We start from the raw sequence: 20,905 nt of genomic DNA on the forward strand, positions 1-20,905 counted from the left end.
CACATCACCTGAAAGTTATATAATGTTAAAAACTATTTACTTCCGTCAAAGTTTCGACAATAACAATAACCCACATGCCAAAGTGGCACCTCTTTGAAACACAGGCAAGTCCTGTTCCAGATGACAAAAAAATGTCTTCGCCACAAGAGAATCACCAGTGTTGAGGGGCTAAAGGCAGTATGCCTGGTCAAACTAGAGAGTGCATTGAGACTTAGGAAGTGGACTTGAGCCTGGCTGCCTAGTTCAGATCTTAATCCCATTGCCTTCTGGTTATATAATATAAAATATATTGCTTCATATGCTTCATCAGACACAAAAGGATGGCTTTGTCTTAAGAATTTAATTACATAATCCGCATGTAATATGTGGGAGGTAGACAGTGCTCTACCATGATTAGTTTTCTCTCATCTTTTTTTTCTCTTTCTAATGGATGCCAGTTCATATCCTCGGAGCCTTGTTCCACACATGACACACAGTGGGAACTTATAAAATGTTCATTAAATAAATGAAATAAACCAACCCCAGTTCTAGGGGGAAACCAAGTCAATTCTAGTGTTATTTATTTGGAACAGGCATCCACTATTATTCCAAAGATGAGAAAAGTAGGGGCTGGGGAGATAGCTCTGAGATAGCGGGCACAAATGCTCCCCATGCATGAGACCCTGGATTTGATTCCTGCACACAAAAATTAAGATAAATAAAACAGAAAAATTATAGTATCCGGTGCCTAGTAGGTGCTCAACAGGGGGTTCCTGTGATACAAAATGAATTTATAATGTCCGTTTTGCACATCAGCACCTTTATTCCTCATTGCAACACTAAGATGTTTTATTTTTAACCCCATAAGTGAAGCTGATTTTTATTCCATAAATGAAATATCAAGATCTAACATTTGCTTGGAGTCCCAGCTCTTTCTTCCAGACCCAAACTGCCTTTCAACCATGCTTTTCTAAGCTAGAATCATTAGTGTGGACAGAGCTGCTTTGGAGTCACTTTTGCTGTTGATTCGCTGGATGAAAGAAGGCAGGGTAAGGGGGAGAGATAGTACTGGGTTAATGGTACTTGCTTTGCATGTGGCTAGCCCCCGTTCAGTCTTCTGCATTGCATACACAGTCAGAGGTGACTCCTCCTGAGCACTGCTTCAGGAATAGTTCCTGAGCACCACAGGGTAGGAACCAAAAACAAACAACAGAAAAAGGGTTTGCCCACAGCTGGTGGAAACTTTTGTGATCTAAGCCTGGAAGTACAGGCCACTGTTTGCCCTCTTTTTTTTTTCATGTAGGAGAACTGCTATTTATTCAGCCATTGATTAAGCTGATTGAATTGGGCATGAACGCCACATTACTCTTTTTTATATTTAATTGGATGTCCATGAGATAGACCATTACAAAGCTGTTCATGATTGGGTTTCAGACATACAGTGATCTAGCACCCATCCATCCACCAGTGCACATCTCCCACCACCAGTGTACTCCATTTCCCCACCTCCATCCTCCGGCCCCTCCACCCCCTACCCCTAGCCTCCCTCTATAGGAGGCACTTTCCCTCTTGATCTCTCTCTCCTTTTCCTTTTATGCATTATGGTTTGCAATACAGGCGATAAGAGGTCATGGTGTTTGTTCAGGGCACTTGGTATTTTTATCAGGATGGTAAGGCTGGGGTAGCATTTCAATTGGGTGGAAGCTTTGAGGTGTGGATATGACTGCCGAGGTTTCCAGAAAGAAGTACAGGGAGGTGGGGGGAGGTAAGCTATCCCGTTTCCGAGAAAGCCTGGAGATTTCGGTCACAAAACCCACATACCAGAATTTTCTTGATGAGTTCCATTCTGAGTTGGTGGAGTCAGGCCAGGGGTATAGCATGTCCTCCCTCTTTAAAGCTGTCTCTGCTGTGCTGCTGTTATTATATGAGAGGAAGCAAGCACTACTTTTTCCCCAGTAAGTGTTGCTGTCTGGAAAATTCTGAAGCTCTGAGTTACCTAGTCAGTGTTGTCATATTCATGGGAGAAAATGACCATAGAACGTCTTAAAGGAGAGGAAGCTAATATGGCCTTTGCTGGTGAATTATACTTCAGAGTAATGAAGTACAAAGGGAAGTTTTCTTTAGAAAAGTAATTTTGCAAGCAATGAAGAAGAAATAATAGAATTTGACTATTACCGGGCAGGAGCAATAGCACTGTGGTAGAGCGTTTACCTTGTGTGCAGTCAGCCTGGCCAAGCCGGGTTTGATTCCTCCACCCCTCTCAGAGAGCTCGGCAAGCTACCGAGAGTATCTTGCCAGCACGATTAAGCCTGGCAAGCTAGCCGTGATGTAGTCAATGTGCCAAACACAGTAACAAGTCTCACAATGGAGACATTACTGGGCGCGCTCAAGCAAACCAATGAACAACGGGAGGACCGTGATGCCGTGATGATGATGACTATTACCATTTTGCAATTCTTAATGAATCAGTGGATCAAGGTGTTGCAACTTGTGTGTATGTTGTGTGTGTGTGGTTGGAGATTAATGCCTCAGACTGGCAAGGCAAGTATTCTACCTGAGCTCCATCCCTGTTTCTAGATATTGATATTAATGGCTCTTATATCACACACAAAAAGAAAACACCAGATATTATATGCCTCAATAGAAAATGTCATCTATGAAAATATTCCTGCTGAAAATCAAACCTGAATCTGATCAAGTTGAGGCCCCACTGTAAAGTCTCAACTCAGTTGCCTTTGGCCCTTTCTATTGACCAAACAGAAATAGGCAGTACTGCATTATGACCACACTAGTATCTCTCAAGCTTGAGTAACAATACTCCCTTTATTTAATTTTTATTATTAAGGTAAGGTAAGGTAAAGGCCCTCCCGTTGATCGTCGATTTGCTCGAGCGGGCCCAGCAACGTCTCTATTGGAGACTTTGTTGTTATTATTATTTATTTTTATTGTGGAGGGAGTGGGCCATACCTAGCAATGTTCAGGTACTATTCCCAACTCCGGGCTCCTGAGTGATCTGTGGCAGTACTTAGGGGACCACATGCGAGACTGGGGATTTGAATCCAGGTGAGCAGCATATAACTTCACTCCTGTGCTATCTTTCAGGCTGTGAAATCTTTTTAAAGGAAATAATCATTACTGACTGAGTCACACAGTCACAGTCACGGTCCTCCCGTTGTTCATCAATTTGCTTGAGCAGACCCAGTAACGTCTCCATCATGAGACTTGTTGTTACTGTGTTTGGCATATCGAGTACGTCATGGGTAGCTTGCCAGGCTCTGCCATGTGGGCGAGATACTCTCGGTAGCTTGCCAGCCTCTCTGAGAGGGGCGGAGGAATCAAACTCGGGTTGGCCATGTTGGCTGCGTGCAAGGCAAACGCCCTACCGCTGTGCTATCGCTCCAGCCCTACAGACCGAGTGGTGATTGAAATTATTCTTAGGGTCTGGAGAGAGAGCGCAGGTGATAGGGGGCTTGCCTAGTGCGTGGTCAACCTGGATTTGATCCTCAGCACCCCATATGGTCCCCTGATCCCTGCCAGGATTGATTCCTGAGTGCAGAGCCAGGAGTAACCCCTGAACATCACTGGATGTGACCTCAAAACAAAAAACTAATAGAAAATTAGATATACGTATATATCTACCTACAAAAGAGAAAGTTACAACTTTTAGAAAAATATTTTTAGCTCATTACTGATTTACAATTTTGTGAAATTTCAGGAATTTAGCTTTTATCGTTCATATATGTAAGGTGTCATCACCTCCACAATAAATCAAAAAGAAAGATATCTCTCCTATATCGGATAGAAAAAATATGTAAGGGAGCAACAATGATCAAAGTCACCTGAACTGGAGATTTTTTTTTCTATGAAACTGAGCTTACCTGGGGTAGGAATGGGACTGGAGTGTGGCTGGCTAGGAGAGTTCCTTGGCACACTGACAGCAGGAAGAGGGCACTCTGGGGGTGGGGGTGGTGTTGGAATAATGTATGTATGCAAAGTACAATGAACAATATTGTAAATCTCAGTACCTAAATAAAAATGGTAAAACAAAAAAGGGAAAGAAAACTACTGATTTTGATGATCTGGGAAATATCTATACTGGTTATTATTTAGTGTGGCTGAAAAAAATAGCAATTTCAGTCATTCTTACTTATATTCTCATTAGAGAATATAAAGTTCTCTGGAAATACAGTAATGAATCTTTAGGGACTTTACAAATTTGGAGTTTGATTCTGGGCCTATCTCCCAAAGTTTGGAGTTTTGATTTGTGTGGACTTAGCAGCTGAACTTTTCTGAGCTTTAGTTTCTCATTGTAAAAATAAGCTAATGGGGGCCAGAGCAATAGTACAGTGGGCAGAGAGTTCGCCTTGCATGTGTCCGTCACAGTTTCGATCACTGGTATCCCATATGGTCCCCTGAGCACCACCAGGAGCGATCCATGAGTGCAGAGCTAGGAGTAAGCCCTGAGCCCTGCCGGGTGTGGCCCAAAATACAAACAAACAGCAAAAAAGAATAAACTAATAGTAGTACACCTCTATAGGGTGTTCATGAGAATCAGATGAGATAATAATGTATACAAAGTGCTGAACACGGCTAAAGAGATAAAACAGGGGCTGGAGAGATAGCATAGCAGGTAGGGCGTTTGCCTTGCATGTGGCTGACCTGGGTTTGATTCCCAGCATCCCATATGGTCCCCCGAGCATACAAACATAAAAAATAATGTACTTTTCTCTTTCCCATCTTTCACATCTCTCTAAATAAATTTCAATAGAAACTATCTTGCTTCACACACACAAATAAATAAATTTAAAATAAAAAAAAGAGATAAAACAGGAGGTAAGGCACTTACTTTTGCATGTAGTTGATCCTGGTTCCATCTCTGGCACTACATATATTCCCCTGAGTAGTCTCAGGGGTTAACCTGAGCACAGAACCAGAAGCGTCTTATGAGTAACACTGGCCATATGGCCCAGCACCCCGAAACAAAATCAAAGTGCTGAGTCAATGGAGAGAGTAAGGGTGTGGGGCTGCTGGTGTGTGCTCTGTGTTAACAGCTAAATGGTTTGAAGCCTAAACTGGCAGCACAGAGAAGAGGAATAAAAACGGAGCATAGGGTCATCCTAAGATGTCAGCTAATCCACAGGGGGAAAATGATGAAGCAGGTATACAAAAATGAGGCCAGTGAAAGCAAACAGAATTCTAGGAACAGACATGTCCACCTGTGTACTCTGAACGGGAGACAGCCTGCCAGTCAAGCAGAAGGTAAAGCTTTCCTGGGCATGGCCTGCTCTGTCAGTTGCTGGAGAACAGCCACTTGGCTCAGGGAACCATGATAATTTTCATCCATTCTAGATCTGGTTGGAGACCCAGTAGACAGGAGACTCACAGGAAGGGGTCGAGTGGCAATAAGGTACTAATCACCAGGTCTCAATTGTTGTTTCTGCATAGAAAGGTCCTGCTTTTCCTAGAAAAGGCCACCCCATGGAATCAAAGAAGTTGATGGTCTTTGATTCTGGTTTGGATACTGATGGATCAAGGCTGTAGCATGAATCATGTAAAAGATTGGAGACAGGATGTCCTAAAGGCTTAGGATAAATCCAGGCATTTTCTATTTTAATAGTATCAAAATTTTTGATTGTATAAGTCTCTCAAGGGATATTATAAGCCTAGCAAGAAAATTGTAGTTGATAAGGGCCATCCCAAGCAGTGATGAGAGACCCCAAAACCACTCTTATGCTTGGCTTGGAGTGGGGGGGCAAGGTTATATCCAGCGGTGCTGGGATATGGGGGTGGCTTGTGAGCCAGGGATTGAACCCAGGTCCAGATATCTTTACTTAGAAATAACCAGCAGGCGTGAAATACTGTTCTTTGCAAATGTGTTAACTGTACGTGGTATTTAGTAAATTACTTTTAATGCTATCTTTCTAGAGGTGTTGATTACATGAACGTTTTCTTCTAGGTTGATCATTTTCTTCATATATGAATGTTTCCTTGCCTGGTGATTTCAGGTTTTACAGATCCGTTTCATAATACAGTTTTTACAGAGCTGTCTTTGTAATTGAGTTAAAGATTTAGTGGGCTGATGCTGTGGTGTTTTCAGCTTCTACAAGTTAAATGTAAGGGATTTCTTTAAAGTGGATAGAAAAACTTCATAAATGCTTTGCTGCTGGCTAACAATAGGTCTTTTGGGGTGAGCTCTGGGAAGCAGTAGAAAACAAAGAGTTATATTGTAACTTGCTTGGTTAATCTAATTTATTCAAATATTTAACCACAGTCAGCATGTAGTTGTTTTCCTCAGGGGCCCACTTTCCAAAACACAGTTTTCAAAATGTCTTCTTTTCCCACAAGGCTCCTGTGTTTAGTTTAACCCCCTTTTCCCATTTCTTTTGTAATTGTGTCATTCTAGCTGGACCCCGATTGAGAATGGACTCTATTAGCCCGGTTTTTTTTTTTTTGGCATGTTCTCCAAGCCATCAAAATCCCAGAGCTCTCCTCTACTATGTACAATTCAGTATCGCACTTGTTCATATGCTTTCTTCTAATGTAAGAAGCCATAACAAGAATTTTGAAACAGAGGAATTCAGGGCAAAATCCTTCTGAGGAACCCAGAATTTATTTCCTTTTGAAAAACGTTTAGCTTGGAAATTGGTACATTGGTTCTTACCAACTATGATTTTCATTTTCTAGGGAATTAGTGGATTTAGGAAATTAGGTTAGTGTACTAAGGAAAAGGGCTGTTTAAATATTTTTCTTCCTCATGCCTCTTTGGAGTTTTATTTCCTGTACAGGAGAAATCTCTAGTTTATTTCTCCCACTCTCCCAGTTTAAGCACCCTTACTGTTTCTTATAGAAGCCCACACGTTAACCCAGCCTGTCAAGTTCCCTCCGAATGCAGGGATACTGCTTTCCCTAATTGATGCCCAGTCCAACCCCAGCCTGTTTACAGATTGCTTGTAAAGATGTGTGATTTTTTTCCTCCTGTCAGATTAACAAAGTGCTTCACCTTCCGTTCCGAGTACTGTTTTGTGTGCAATGGGCTGTTGTGGACAAAGTGTTTATTCCTGAATTTTCAGTGTCCCAGCATCCCACTTCTTCCTCTTTTACTTGGTAAAAACGGGACTTGGTTATTGTAGGCCTTGATTTATAAACCATTTATCAGCCTTTGAACATTTGTTCAGGATCTGGGAGATGGTTCAAATGCCTCACGTGCAGAGATCCCAGGAGGAGATTCCCAGCACCACACGGTGCCTGTGCCCTGAGCACTGCCTTGCTGGCCCCAGTGGCCCCCAGCATGTCTGGATCTGAGCAGCAATGGGTTTAATACCATTGGAAGTAGCCCCCCAGACCCCATTTGAAAGACATCCCCCCAAACTCTGTAGATTTAGTGTACTGTTTTGGCAGTATAAAGTCATATTTTATATGTGGCTTCATATAAAACCATGAAAATTTAATGGGATTCTTCCCAGACTTTGGCAACACTAGCCCAGCACATCAGAGGAACCTGAGCAACTTGAAATTCAGTTAAAAAGTGATTTTAAACTTGTATGCTTAAATTGTGATGTTACTTTTATGTTAATTTTGATCACGCACTCAACAGAATGAAAAACGACCAGTAAAAATGCTTATACCAATTAAATCAAAGGGTAGTTTATTAAAAAAGAATCATAACAGAAACTCTAAGTACCAGTGTGTACATTGTACACATTTAAATGACTCACAAGAATGAAGTTTTTTACATATATATTAAGATCACACCACCTTATTTATCAAAAGATGTTCAAGGAGAAATCTGACTCCAAACTGCATACGAGATTGCCACCTTAATATATCACATTTCAAACATGCAACAACGCCACTGGTAATAAAGCTTTGGAATGGGTGCTCATTCTATTATTCTACTACAAATAGGATAGAAAGCAAGATAAGCTGAGAATTTATTCTAAAATAGAATGGAAGTTGTCATTGTCTACGCCAGCACTCATCACTCCTCTGTTGCCATTTTCAGCAAGTATTCCTTGTCGATCTTGAAGAGTCTCCATCCCTCCTCACTGGACAGGTCGGAAGCCCCTCTTCTTTTATAGAAGTTGATAGATGATTCATTCCATTCTGCGACCAAGAAGTGCATGCTGCTGCATCGACACTTCATGGCAACCTTTTCCAAGGGAGAGAAAACACAATGGCTTTTCACCAGCTTTCCAACACCTAATTCTGATTTAGTCATTCAAGTCAGTAACCCTTACAAATTCAGCAACCCTAAACCAAGACATACCTGGCTTAGGTTCTTCAGAATTTCTGATCCTATGCCAAAACCTACAAAAAAGAGAAGAACATTTTTTTTTTAAAAAGTCACTTTGGGGACTTCAACTTCTGATTTGTCTTTTGAGATGCCCCACCTGAATTCAAACATACCTCTATAATCACTCATCACGAAGAAGTCCTCAAGATACAACAGTTTACCAATCCATGGATCATAGGTAAAATAGTACATGGCAAAACCAACAATGCTGTGTTCTCCTGCAATAAGAGTATCACATGAACTCTGGGTAAAAAACAGTCCATGAAAGCTGCAAGATCAGAAGCCTATCTTAGATTTTATAAAATGTACATGCATGAATTACAGAAATAGGTAGCCACTGAACTGGACCAGCTCCAGATTTTTATGCTATTACAGTCCAGGCTACTGCTGGATCTCGCAGTTCTCAGAACATGTATTTGCAAAAAGCATACATTAGAGCTAGCTGAAGCCAGGCTAAGATTGTGGACTGGCCACTCTACAATCTACTGGATCTCACATTCAGAAAGTGCAAATGCTTTCATTATTTGTCAGAGCAAAACTGCTATGGTCTTAAACTAAGCACACACATAATTCACATCCTATTGATATACTGGTAGGCTGACTTGGGAATAAGTCAGGTTTACACGGCAGTTCAGAAAAGTAGTATTGGTAGTTTAGAAACTGCTTCCTGAAGGTCAGAACATTAGGCCAAAAGTATTACCGTTTAATTTCAGAACTTGCCTTCCAATTTACATTTTCAATTTGCTCTCCCCAGTTTTTAAGCCAGAAGATACAAAAGTACCCAGAAATAGGTATTACATAACATCCATATACCTCTAAAAAATATACCTCCTCTCTTCTGTTTTTGGCTCAATTCTAGCTTGGTGAACAAATACCACTTTTTAAAAAAAGCACCCATCTAAACAACTTCCCCTTTTAGCTCTGTCTTCTGACCAGTCAACGGGAAGAGCAAAAAAGAAAGGAATAAGCATGTGACTCCCTCCTATGGGGTGTCTATAATTCTAAATGGAGGCAAAGGTTTCAAATTAAACTTTATAGGCATTTTATATTCATTCCTCTGCAAAGAGACGGGAAGCAAATCTAGTGAAGTTTCTGATCTACCGTGTTTTAAGTGTGCGATAATAGGACCTTACCTCATTTATCATGATCATCTACTTTATTGTGTAAAGGATCTTTTAGTTACCTCCCCGCCCATCCATGTACACGGAAGGGCCATGTACATGGCGAAGCTAGAGACTGTAACCTGAAGATTGGGACAAATTAAAGAAAAAAATGTGATTTAACAAAATGACGAAAAAAAAAAGTTACGTTAGGGTCAAACAAGAACCATTTATGAAACGGAATTACAACAAGTGCACATTAATACCTAACTCTTCCGGGTGCCCAGAGCACTCTGCTACTTACTGGTAACCACTCGGTCTTCCGGGTGTGTCCATAGCACTGATACTTAAATAGCTCTTTTAACCTACCCTAGTAAGTGGGGCACAGGTTTGGGGGGCAGGGGGGTCCCTCAGTAGTTCGAACACCAGCTGGCTAATAAATTTGGCCAACTTCTCAGTAAGCTCGGCCTGCGTTGTCAGTGGCTCTACAGACACAGCAGACGCTTACTACCTGTTACTCAACACTTGGCGTCCGGTTTCTAGCAGGGAGGGCAGTTACCTTCCGGAGTCCGGTGCTCTTTGGGCACTTCTGCAACCAGGCAGTGGTAGAAGGGGTGCTCTCCAAATCCATCCTCTAGGAGATCTGCAAGGAGGGGCCGCGAGGACAGAGTTGGCCTCGGGGAAGGGGCCAGCCAGGGACTCTCACCATCCTCCCACCCGGCTCCCTTATCCCCCGGCCCCGCTGCTGTGTTACCTTTTTCGGTTAATATTACTTGCTCTTCCATGTATTCGTATTTAGCCAGTTCCTGGGGCGAGGCGCATAGAGTGGAAAGGGGCGAGAAAAAGAAAACTCTAAAGTCCCCGGCCAGTTTAGGGGGGGAACGGGGGCGGGGTGGTTAAGGGTTCCCAGGCCGGGCCGGGCGGGATCGGGTGCTGGAAAGGGGACTGACTCATCGGTCCCCCGTCCGCCGTCCCGGAAGAGCCCCAGCGTCAGTTACCTTGATCAGCCTCAGGATATCGCAGCAGTCGGCGGCGGTGGCCGGGCGGATCACGAATTTAGCCATTTTCGTCTTTTGCTTTTCTTCCCTTTGCGCACCAGGCCCCTGTACTTGAACAACAGGAGGAGGTGGTTCCTCATTCGTCTCCCGGGAGCGTCCTTTTCTCAGTCAGGCTGGCACCATGACCCGGCGACCCTCGGGTTTTGCGATTAAAAAGCTTCAGCTGACTCCAAGATAATTGCGTGATCTCCTCCGCCGCTTCCCGGGCTTTTAAGCGCCGCGAGGCCCCGCCCCCAGCCCCCAAGCTCCAATGAGCTCGCCGCGCCGCGCCCACTTCCGGGTGCCGCCCTTCTCCGGGCGCCCGTGTGAACCGGGCGGGCGGGGGCGGCGGCGGGGCGCGGCGCTTCTCTCCGGCTGCGACCTCTGGCGGCCGCGCCCGGCCTTGGGCCCGGGAGCCGACGTGCTCGGGCCCCCGTCGCTTTCGGAAAAGGCCGAGAGGCGTTCCCGTTGGCGTCGCAGTCTGGAGATCTGGTGGGTTCTTGGCCCGTCGGGCAAGGAAACTCAGGCAACTGCGGCGACTGGACTGACCTTGAGTGATGGAAATGTTCGCTCGGCCGTTCTGGACGCGGGCGCCCTGGGGCCCCTGCGAGGCTCAGCATCTTTCTGGGCGTCTGTGGCAACGCTAGTTTGGCAACAGTTGGCAGCCGCGTCACTGGTCTTTCTCACACTCGCTGGAAGTTTCCAGAGGCGACTAGATGGTAATGAAGTCATCATTCTGATGACTAACAGGAGGTATGCCTGCGTTTTCTAGAATGTCCTAAGGTTGGCTCTTTGAATTCCTGGATAACGTCACCCTCACCCCGAACTTTTAGAGTTAACAAAAGGTTTTCTTTTGTGCTTTCTTTCCTCCTGTCTTTTGAAAATGTGTCGTGTATTTCCGTCATACTAATGAAACGTCTGCTTTTTTTTCCTTTTTTTAAATTATTAGTGAAACACCATGAGGTACAGTTGTAGATTTACAAATTTTTGTGCTTGGATCTCGGTCATACCACGATCAAATACCCATCCCTCCACCAGTGCCCATTTTCCACCACCAGGATAATATCTCTCCCCCCCCATCCCCCCATCCCCCCTTGCCACTGTGGCAGGGCATTCCCTTTTGTTCTCTCTCTCCTTTTGGGTGTTGTGATCAGCAAAAGAGGCATTGAGTGGCGAACATGTTCAGTCCAGTCTACTTTCAACCTGCATCTCCCCTCCTGGGAGGATCCTCCAAACACCCTCCACTTGGTGTTCCCCTTTCTATCTGAATTGTCCTTTCCCCTAGAATACCCGGCTGGCCTCTAAGTTATGGAGTAATTCTCCTGGTGAAACATCTGCTTTTAAGGTTCATTTTAAAAATACATATATAGGCTCTGTCCACCCTAGGAGAAGCCCGTGTTCTCTCTTGGACGCATTACTCTCTCTCTCCCCCAATTCCTCACTCTTTCCCCCTTGACACCTTCAAAAAATCTGTTTTACTTCAAAACAAAACAAATATATATATATATAAAATAACTCTTTCCTCTTTTTTTTTTTTTTGCTTTTTGGGTCACATCCGTGGCGATGCACAGGGGTTACTCCTGGCTCTGTACTCAGGAATTACTCCTGGCGGTGCTTGGGGGGGGGGGCGGCATATGGGATGCTGGGAATCGAACCCTGCGTCAGGGGAAACGCCCTCCCCACTGTGCTATCGCTCCAGCCCCTTTCCTCTTTTCTTAAGCCTTCCTTGTTGGCAACACTTTGTTTTCTGCCTGAGGTGAATGTCCTAATTTCCTTTAGTGAAAGTCTGCTTGTCAGCTTTCTCCAGTTTTTCTTGTTTAATATGTCTCTAAATTGTCTGGAAAAAAATTGTGTGGGAGGTGGGGGGTGGCGGGGGGGGGGGGGCACACCCGTCAGTGCTCGGGGCTTCATCCCGGGGTTGTGATTGGGAATGACCCCCAAGTGGTGCTCTGCTTGCAAAGCAAACGCCATAAACTTTGTACGCTCTCCCCAGCCCTTACAATTATGTATTTGTTTTTTCAAGATGACTCAAAGGGCTAGAGTGAATGCTTCAGAGACTGGAGTGTTGAATACCGTTCCTGACACCCAAGTTTCCCGAAGGACTGATCTGAAAGTTCACAGACCCAGAGCCAATTCAGACAGCATTCGAAGAAGATTGTTAGGATTAAATCCCATAACTGTATATTCTTATAAAAAATATTTCTTGAATGAGTTTTTTTTGGTAGTAAGCTTGGGACTTACTCCTGCCTCTGCAACCAGGGATCACTTCTGGCCGGCTCAGGGAACCATATGTAGTGCCAGGGAACCGTGGTGGGACAGCATCTACTCACTGTACTCTCTCTGGCCCCTGAATATGTGTGTGTGTCTGTGTGTGTTTTAAACATGATCCTATATGAAGCAATTTAGATGAAGCTCCTGAGTTCTAGAGGCAAAAACTTAGATGAATCTCCTGAATTCTAGAGGTTTAGTTGTGTCTGTGAAAGCTCAATGTAAATCATCTGAAAAATGTTGGGTTTTTTTTATCTGGTTTTGGGATAGTGGGTTGAAACCAGGGTCTCATGTGTTCAAGGCCTGAGTTTTACTACTGAGCACTGCCTGGGTCCCAAATTCTTGAAGGTTTATTTCACTGCTTTATAGCACTTAAGGTTAGAAGTTACTTTCAACTTACTGATATCTGTCTTCTGGATTCTATTGTTGAAAGTTATGCTCCCTTCATTATCTGTACCTCACCCCCATTTTAACACCTTTTATTTTGAAATGACTATAAACGTACAATATTGTGTCGCCATTATTGCTCTGGTGACTAAAGCAATGCTCTGGTGTATTATTATGCTTTCTGAATTTTTTTCTTTTCTTTTTTGTTTTAGACCACACCTTGGGGTACTCAAGGATTACTCCTGGTGATGCTTGGGGGACCATATATGGTGCTGTGCTGGAAATCAAACCAGTGTCAGCCATGTGAAAGTACATTTTACAGTGGTAGTTTCTCTCCAGCCACTGGAATTTTCAAAGCTGTTTGGATTCTTCAGTCCTTTTTGAAAACCTGAGAGCAAAATGTTTGAGACCACTTGGCATTTGGTGTCGCTTTTCCTTGTTTATAGTCACTGGAACAATTATTCAGCCTTTTGCAGGTAGAAATTTTCTTTTTCAGTCTCCTTTCCCAAACTTTAATGAGGGGCCTGCTTTGGCTGTAGCTGCTCTACCTGGGTTCTAGGATGTGTCATAAAGAAAGTATAAGAGCTAGTCCAGTGAATAAGGTCAGCCTTGCACGAGGCTGACCCAGGTTTGCTCTCCAGGTTTGATTCCCTCCCTGAGCACCACCAGGAGTGATTCCTGAGCATAGAGCTGAGAGTAATCCCTGAGCACTGTGGCTCAAACATATGAGAGAGGCAGAGAGAGAAAGTGCGCATAAAATAGGCCTGCAGTAGTCTATAGAATGGAAGATTAGACTTTCACCAAATACCTGCACCCTAACATTCAACAGATGATTCTCTGTATTTGCTAATAATGTCCTCTGTGTAGTAAAGGAAGCAAAAGTAGATTCTCTGTTGCCCTTCCCATCCTCGGGCATAGGGGATATCATGCATAATGAGTCACCATGAGAGTCTATACACTATCATTCTCAGATATTTTAAAATAGCTTCCACTCTCTCCTGCCTAAGGTACTGCAGGTAATGTCTTTCTTGACAACATGATACACAAATGACCACTAATAGGTTTCTCCTTCTGTCTAACATGCGGAAGAAAGCTTGTTGCAAATTTATTCATAACCATAAATATCCCCACTAAGCATCAAGGATAACTATCTTGTCGAAGCAAAGACAACACTGTTTTCAATTTGGATTGTTTAGTTTTTAAGAATAAATTGTTTTTTCATAAAAAAGTCATTGCAATTTTTTGTTGTTATTGTTTTTACAGTTTGTTTTCATGTCCTTGTGCTTCATTCTGTCATTATGAGAAGAGTGATCTGAAGGACAGATTGCTAAAGCAGGATCATCGTGAGTTGTGTTTGTGCACTAGTAGCTTAAAATCCTAAGAAATTTGAATTTTCTACCTAGCATCAAATCAAGGTAGACGTTTTTCATTGTTTAAATGAATGCAGTGTATGACAAATATTACATCCTTTTGATACTGGAGTTTCTTATATTGTAATTTTCATATACAAATTCATAAAAGGGATAAAGATACATTTTAAAAACTTTGGATTAATGAGTCAACAAATCAGTAAGTATTAATATATTGAGTCTTATGCTTGCCACTCGGGAGTTACTTATAATCCTTTAGGATAACTGAATTTTGAAGTCATCCCTCAGGGCATACAATTTACTTTTAGAGATGTATATGCAGTTTACTAAAACAGAATTTAATCTGTGAGAAAAAGAACTATTACTGAGGAGGTCTGAGTAGGGGGTGGGTAGGACTGTGGGCGTTTATTATTTATGGTTTCATTTGATCCTTGAAGTTATCTTGTGAAATAGGTCATTTTGACTCCATCTTTACAACTGAGAAAATGGGATCTCAGAGGGGTTACGGAATTATAAAACCCAGGAAGTGGTAGAGCTAGAAAAGAAGGAACTCAGTTTATATCAGTGCATGTCCTTAGGAAGAGGTCACAGTTTAGCTTTTTCGGGGAAGGTAGTTCAATATAAGGGTCTGAGGATGCAGGGCCGATGGGACTCTGTGGTGCTGTGTGACCCACCAGGACTACTCCTGCATTGGCAGGTTTCTCCTGGACCACCTTGAGGTGCTGTGGGTGGGGCAGGGCATGTGATGCTGTGATTCGAATGTAGTTCTGATTTACCTGAACCTTTTAGTTCTGAGGTATCTTCCTGCCCCTTCTGTTATTTTTTTAAAATGAATAGGTGTTTATTTGTCAGCCATGTCTGAATTATCAAACAAGTGTGTAGGCAAAAGGGTAGACAGACAGACAGAACTTGCTTTTACCCAGCCATAGTAACAAAGGGAAGATTCAGAAAGATATAGATCTGATTCTGATCACATGGTTTCATCTTGGTTTATGGTATTCTGGGAAATATGTCATGATTTAATTACAAGGACTGAATGGGCCACATCCAGTCCTGTCATTGCAGGGTCAGAAAGGAAAGCAGTGGAGAGACTGCTGGGTTTTTCAGACTTGTTTGTCAGGCTGAGAATCAGTGTGTCTCTGAAGAATATATTGTGCCTTTCTGATTTTGAAGCCAGGATGAAAAGCAGCCTGTGGGCATGCTTCTGGTACCAACCCCTTTCCCTTGATCAGAATTTCCACCTTGCCTGCAGAGTCCAGCTTGCCCACGTGAAGTAAGACCTCGAATTCTTTTTCAAACTTGGTGATGAAGAATCGACTTGAACAAATTGCTGCTTTAGTAGATGCTTCTCTATATGAACCACCGACATCTTCAGAAAATGCTTTACCTTGAACTCGTAGATCAAGTGATGAGTTTCTGCACTGCTTTACCTTGAACCGTAGGTCAGGTAAGGCATTTCTACATGTGTAGAAGGGAAAAAATTCTGGAATGTTGACACTTTCCATTGATTCCTGGCCGTGGAGTGTGAATATCTTTTTGAATTAATATTTTGTGCAACTTCAGGTAAATACCTAGGAGTGGAATCATTGGGTCATATTGAAGCTCTATTTTAAATTATTTGAGATGTCTCTATTATTGTTTCTTATGAAGCTGAACCAAAAGACAGTGTTAGTGACAGTGAATGAGGGTTCCTTGTTCACTACATCTATCCCTTATGATTTCTGGATTTTTTGTACAGGCCATTCACACTGGTGAGAGGTCATATTCAATAATTGGTTTGATTTTCATTTTTCTGATAATAAGTGTTGATGAGCATTTTTTATGCCTATTTGCCATCTGATGTCTTCTTTGAGGAAGTTTCTGTTCAATATATCACCCCATTTTGGGAAGGCCACACCTGGTGGTGCTAAGAGGTTACTCCTGGCTCTGCACTCAGGAATTACTCCTAATGGTGCCCAGGGAACCTTAATGGATGCCGTGAATTGACCCCTGGTCAGCTGTGTGCATGGCAGGTACCCTACCTACTATATTATCACTTGGCCTGACTCTCCACAGTTTTTGATGGGAATACCTGGATATCTTTTCTGTTATTGTTTTAGGGGGGCACACCTAGCAGTGCCTAGGGCTCTGTACTCAGGGATTGCTTCTGGTGTGGGTTGGGGGGGCATATGTGGTGCTGGGAATTGAAATTGGGTTGACTGTGTGCAAGGCAAGTGCCCTACCTTTGGTAATCTCTCTCTGGTCAAGACCTGGAGATATTAAAGCTTTATTTTATGCCCTTCTTAGTAAATTGTTGCTGCCATAAGAAGAAGGGACCCATATGCTAGGCCAGGGTTTAGACCAGAGGTGGCCACATGTGAAGTAAACGCCTTTCTCACTGTATTATCTCCCCAATCACCAAAATGATAATAATGCTTTGATGGAAATTTTTCCACTCAAGTTTTGTCACACATTTCAGATTGCTTTTTAGATAGATTCCTAGAAGTGATACTAGCTACTCTGTGAGCAGAGATGTAATTTTGTTAACCTGGATCTAGATAAATACTCTTAACTTAGGTTCTTGCTGCATAAAAATATAAATTTAAGGTGATTCTCCAGATGTGTACCCTCTGGCATGACTTATTTAGATTTTGATATACCTGATAATGTATACATTGTCTACAGGTGTTTGATAAGTGGTAATGGTTGGAATGGATTAGAAGTTGGGTTTTCAGGGATGCAAAAAAAAGTACAGTAAAAATGACATTTGCACTTGTATGTTTATTGCAGCACTATTCACAATAGCTAGAATCTGGAAACAACCTGAGTGCACGGGAAAAGACGACTGGTAAAAGAAACCTTGTTACATCTACACAGCGGAATACTATGCAGCTGTTAGAAAAGATGAAGTCATGAAATTTGCTTATAAATGTATGGACATGGAGTGTATCATGCTAAGTGAAATGAGTTAGAGAGGGAAAGACATCGAATGACTGCTCTTGTTTGTGGAATGTAAAATAACAAAGACTAACACCCAAGGACAGTAGAAACAAGGGCCAGGAGGATCGCTCCGAGTTTGCAATCCTGCTTCATGTGTTGAGGAAGAAGGCAGTTGGGATGGAGAAGGGACCACTAAATAAATGATAGATGGAAGAATCACTCGGGATGGGTGATGTGTGCTGAAAGTAGACTACGGGCCAAACATTATGGCTTAGTATCTGTTGCAAGCCTTGATGCCCAAAAGTAGAGAGAGTAATAAGAAAGATGCCTGCCACAGAGGCAGGGGGTGGGATGGGGTGAGGATATCAGGAGGGATACTGGTGACATTGGTGGAGGAAAATACGCACTGGTGGAGGATGGGTGCCCGATCACGTATCACTAAAACTCAATCCTAAAAGCTTTGTAACTGGATCTCACAGTGATTCAATTAAAAAAGTTGGGTTTTTCTCAAAGGGTGCTTTTCTTAGTTAATTTGTATCATAGCCTATGAGGATGATCAACAAAAATAGTTGACCCCAAGGAACCACTTTGGTTTTGGTCAAGATTTTCAGGTTTTTTCTTTTCATAAATTATGTTATAGGACATGGATAACCGGCTTACCTTTAGGGGTATACCACCAAAAGTATATCTTTAATATCTTTATAATGAGAGAGAGAGAGAGAGAGAGAGAGAGAGAGAGAGAGAAGAAAAGTGCCTGCCATAGAGCTAGGCTGAGGGTCGGGGTTGGAAGGATGGAAAACTGGGGACATTGGTGGTGGGAAAAAAAGCCCAATAATGAAGAACATTGTAACTGCGTATCTCATGGTGATTTAATAAAAAAGATATCTTTATAAATGTTAAGTTTTGCACACCTTAGGTTGTATTTAACAGAGCCTGACAGCAGCAAACAGGGTTAAATAAGATATTTGATAGGGCTCTTGTTTGTGCGTGATGTTACCCACCACTAACTACTTTTAGAAATTCAGTGAGCACTACAGGAGGTGCAGATATGACAGAAATCATGACCTTTTGGTAAAGTCTGGAAAATATACTTAAAGAGATCAAGGCTTGTAATGAACACGGTTTTCTAGACAATATTTTCTGCTTTCAAAAAATTCTCTACATTGAGTTATATGATTCTCCTAAGGGGAAGGGTCTGCAAGTCAGCCTGCTCTCTCCTTGGTCAACATTGTAACTGAAGCCATGACAATCCTTTTCTTTTCTCTTATGCACTAAGAAAGTCCTTTTCTTTATGCCGCACCTGTAGGAAGATGTGGAGGTCTGAGATAGTGATTTTGATTTGTCAGAGAAGACTACATTTGAGTTTCTGACTCTGCCCAGCTACAGTTGGGATGCGCTTCATCTTTCTGCCTGCTTTTGATGATCTCTCACAGCCATCATCCCAACCACCACCCCTATATATATGTGAGATGAAAAAGGTCCTTGCTCTGTGCACCATAGGAAGAAATACAAGAGAAGCTCTTTGGCCAAAGAGGGAGGCCCAAAGTGGAAAATGTCTTTTGAGAACATGAAATAATAAGGATGTTCATGCTTAAATTCATGACATGCCCAGCTCTGTTTCTTCATGACCCTCTCCACAAGAAAGCCTTAACAAATCAAAGAATGAAAAGGTTATTTATGGTAGATATTCCTCAGTTGTACTATGTTATTGAAAAATACCCTTATCTATTTATTAGATGAAATCTATTTGTCATCCTAGCTTAAAGCTATTCCTTGAGGCTTCGACAAATTTGTATGATCAGAAGATCATAACAATTTATGATGGGAAGAGAACACAGAAACCGTCTAGCTTAAGTTTTATTAAAGATTGTGATCATGCTTCTTTGCTTCCTTGTGAGGAGAGCAGTACATTGGCAATAGTGCTAAACTATAGACAGAGATTGCTTCCTGGAAAACAGTTGTAGAGCCTGAGTTATTTTTGGTAAGTATGTTGACGTACTCACAGGTTATGAATGTCTGTAAATTAAGACTGATCTTCTCTTGGGGCCAGAGAGATAGTACAATGGGCAGGGAACTTGCCTTCTATGTGGGTGGTAAAGGTAAGGTAAAGGTAAAGGCCCTCCCGTTGATCGTCGATTTGCTCGAGCGGGCCCAGTAACGTCTCCATTGGAGACTTTGTTGTTACTGTGTCTGGCATATCGAATACTCTCGGTAGCTTGCCGGGCTCTCCGAGAGGGGCGGAGGAATCGAACTCGGGTCGGCCATGTTGGCCACTTGTAAGGCGAACGCCCTACCCGCTGTGCTATGTGGGTGACCCAAGTTTAATCTCTGGCACCCCATATGTTCCACCAAGTACTGCTAGGAATAATTTCTGAGTGCAGAGCTAGGAGTAACCACTGAGCATTGCTGGGTGTGGTCCAAAAATAAAAAAATGACTGATCTCCTTGGACCAAAAGACCACCACTAATACTTTTTGTTTCAACATTGGAAAATAAAAAGGCAGCTATTTGAACATAACTTTCTTTTTTATCATTCTGTTTTTATTGATTATTTATTACTACAAAACTTAGTGGTTTAAATTTTACACGTTTATTATTGTGGTTTCTATAGATCAGCAACCATAGCTTTTCTGAGTCCTCTGCTCAAGGGGTAAACCAGGCTGCATTTACATGTAGTTGAAAATTAAAAGAACTTGGAAGAAATCTCCTTCAAGTTCATTCACATTGTTGGAGTTGTTGAAAAAAATTATTTCCTAGATTGAAGGCCTTGATTTGTTAGCGGCTTTTAATGGAACTTACCTGTGGTTTTTAGGGCTGCTTACATTTCATTGTCACGTGGATTTAATTAGCGTGGCCATTTACTTCATCAGTCCAGCAAGGGGAGTCTCTGGAGTGATCTGCTAGCAATATGGAGTAGTTTTTAATTGTGAAAATCCCCACAAAACACAAAATTTACCATCTTAATAACATTAAGTAGACAGTACAATAGTTTAATTATATGTTTACTCTTGGGAAATAGAAAGGTGTTTTTTTTTAATCTTAAAAAGAAACAAACTCGGGCTGGAGTGATAGTACAGTGGGTAGGGCGTTTGCCTTGCATACGGCCAACCCAGTTTCGATTCTCAGCATCCCATATGGTCCCCTGAGCACCATCAGGAGTGATTACCGAGTGCAGAGCCAGGAGTAACTCCTGTGAATCGCCAGGTGTGACCCAAAAAGCAAAAAAAAAAAAAAAACCAAAATAATAAAAAATAAAAAGGACCAAACTCTACACCTATTGAATTCAACTAATTTTTCTTTTACTCCTGACCCATGTTAACTACATTCAACTTTTATCCCATTTATTAGGCTATTTTAATACTTCATTAAAAAGTAGAATCAAATACTGGTGTTTTTTTTGTCACCAGCTTATTTTACCTAGCATAATATCTTAAAGACTTATCCATGTAAAAAAGTATAAAGATGTCTCAAAAAATGAAGACTAGAGCTTCCATATGACTCAGTGACTCCAGTCCTGTGCATCTACCTGAAGTTTCACAAATCATTAATTCAA

The 20,905-nt window shown here is 42.2% G+C and overlaps 1 protein-coding gene and 1 long non-coding RNA gene across 2 annotated transcripts; one reads left to right on the top strand and one right to left on the bottom strand.

Moving 5' to 3' along the window:
• Positions 1–7,595: 7,595 nt before the first annotated feature.
• Positions 7,596–10,599, bottom strand: SAT1 (spermidine/spermine N1-acetyltransferase 1). Its single transcript, XM_056131157.1, has 6 exons — positions 10,371–10,599; positions 10,127–10,178; positions 9,932–10,015; positions 8,386–8,490; positions 8,246–8,286; positions 7,596–8,128 (listed from the first exon to the last, which is right to left on the bottom strand). Exons 1-6 carry the CDS (start codon positions 10,434–10,436, stop codon positions 7,958–7,960), a joined length of 519 nt encoding a protein of 172 aa, XP_055987132.1. The 5' UTR covers positions 10,437–10,599; the 3' UTR covers positions 7,596–7,957.
• A 3,832-nt stretch (positions 10,600–14,431) lies between these two features.
• LOC130039316 (uncharacterized) lies at positions 14,432–17,941 on the top strand. Its single transcript, XR_008794856.1, has 3 exons — positions 14,432–14,479; positions 15,687–15,881; positions 17,204–17,941. It is a non-coding gene; the product is annotated as an uncharacterized LOC130039316 (long non-coding RNA).
• The last annotated feature ends 2,964 nt before the right edge of the window (positions 17,942–20,905 follow it).

This window comes from Sorex fumeus, unplaced genomic scaffold (assembly GCF_029834395.1).
Source record: "Sorex fumeus unplaced genomic scaffold, SorFum_2.1 ptg000086l, whole genome shotgun sequence".
Taxonomy (NCBI): domain Eukaryota; kingdom Metazoa; phylum Chordata; class Mammalia; order Eulipotyphla; family Soricidae; genus Sorex; species Sorex fumeus.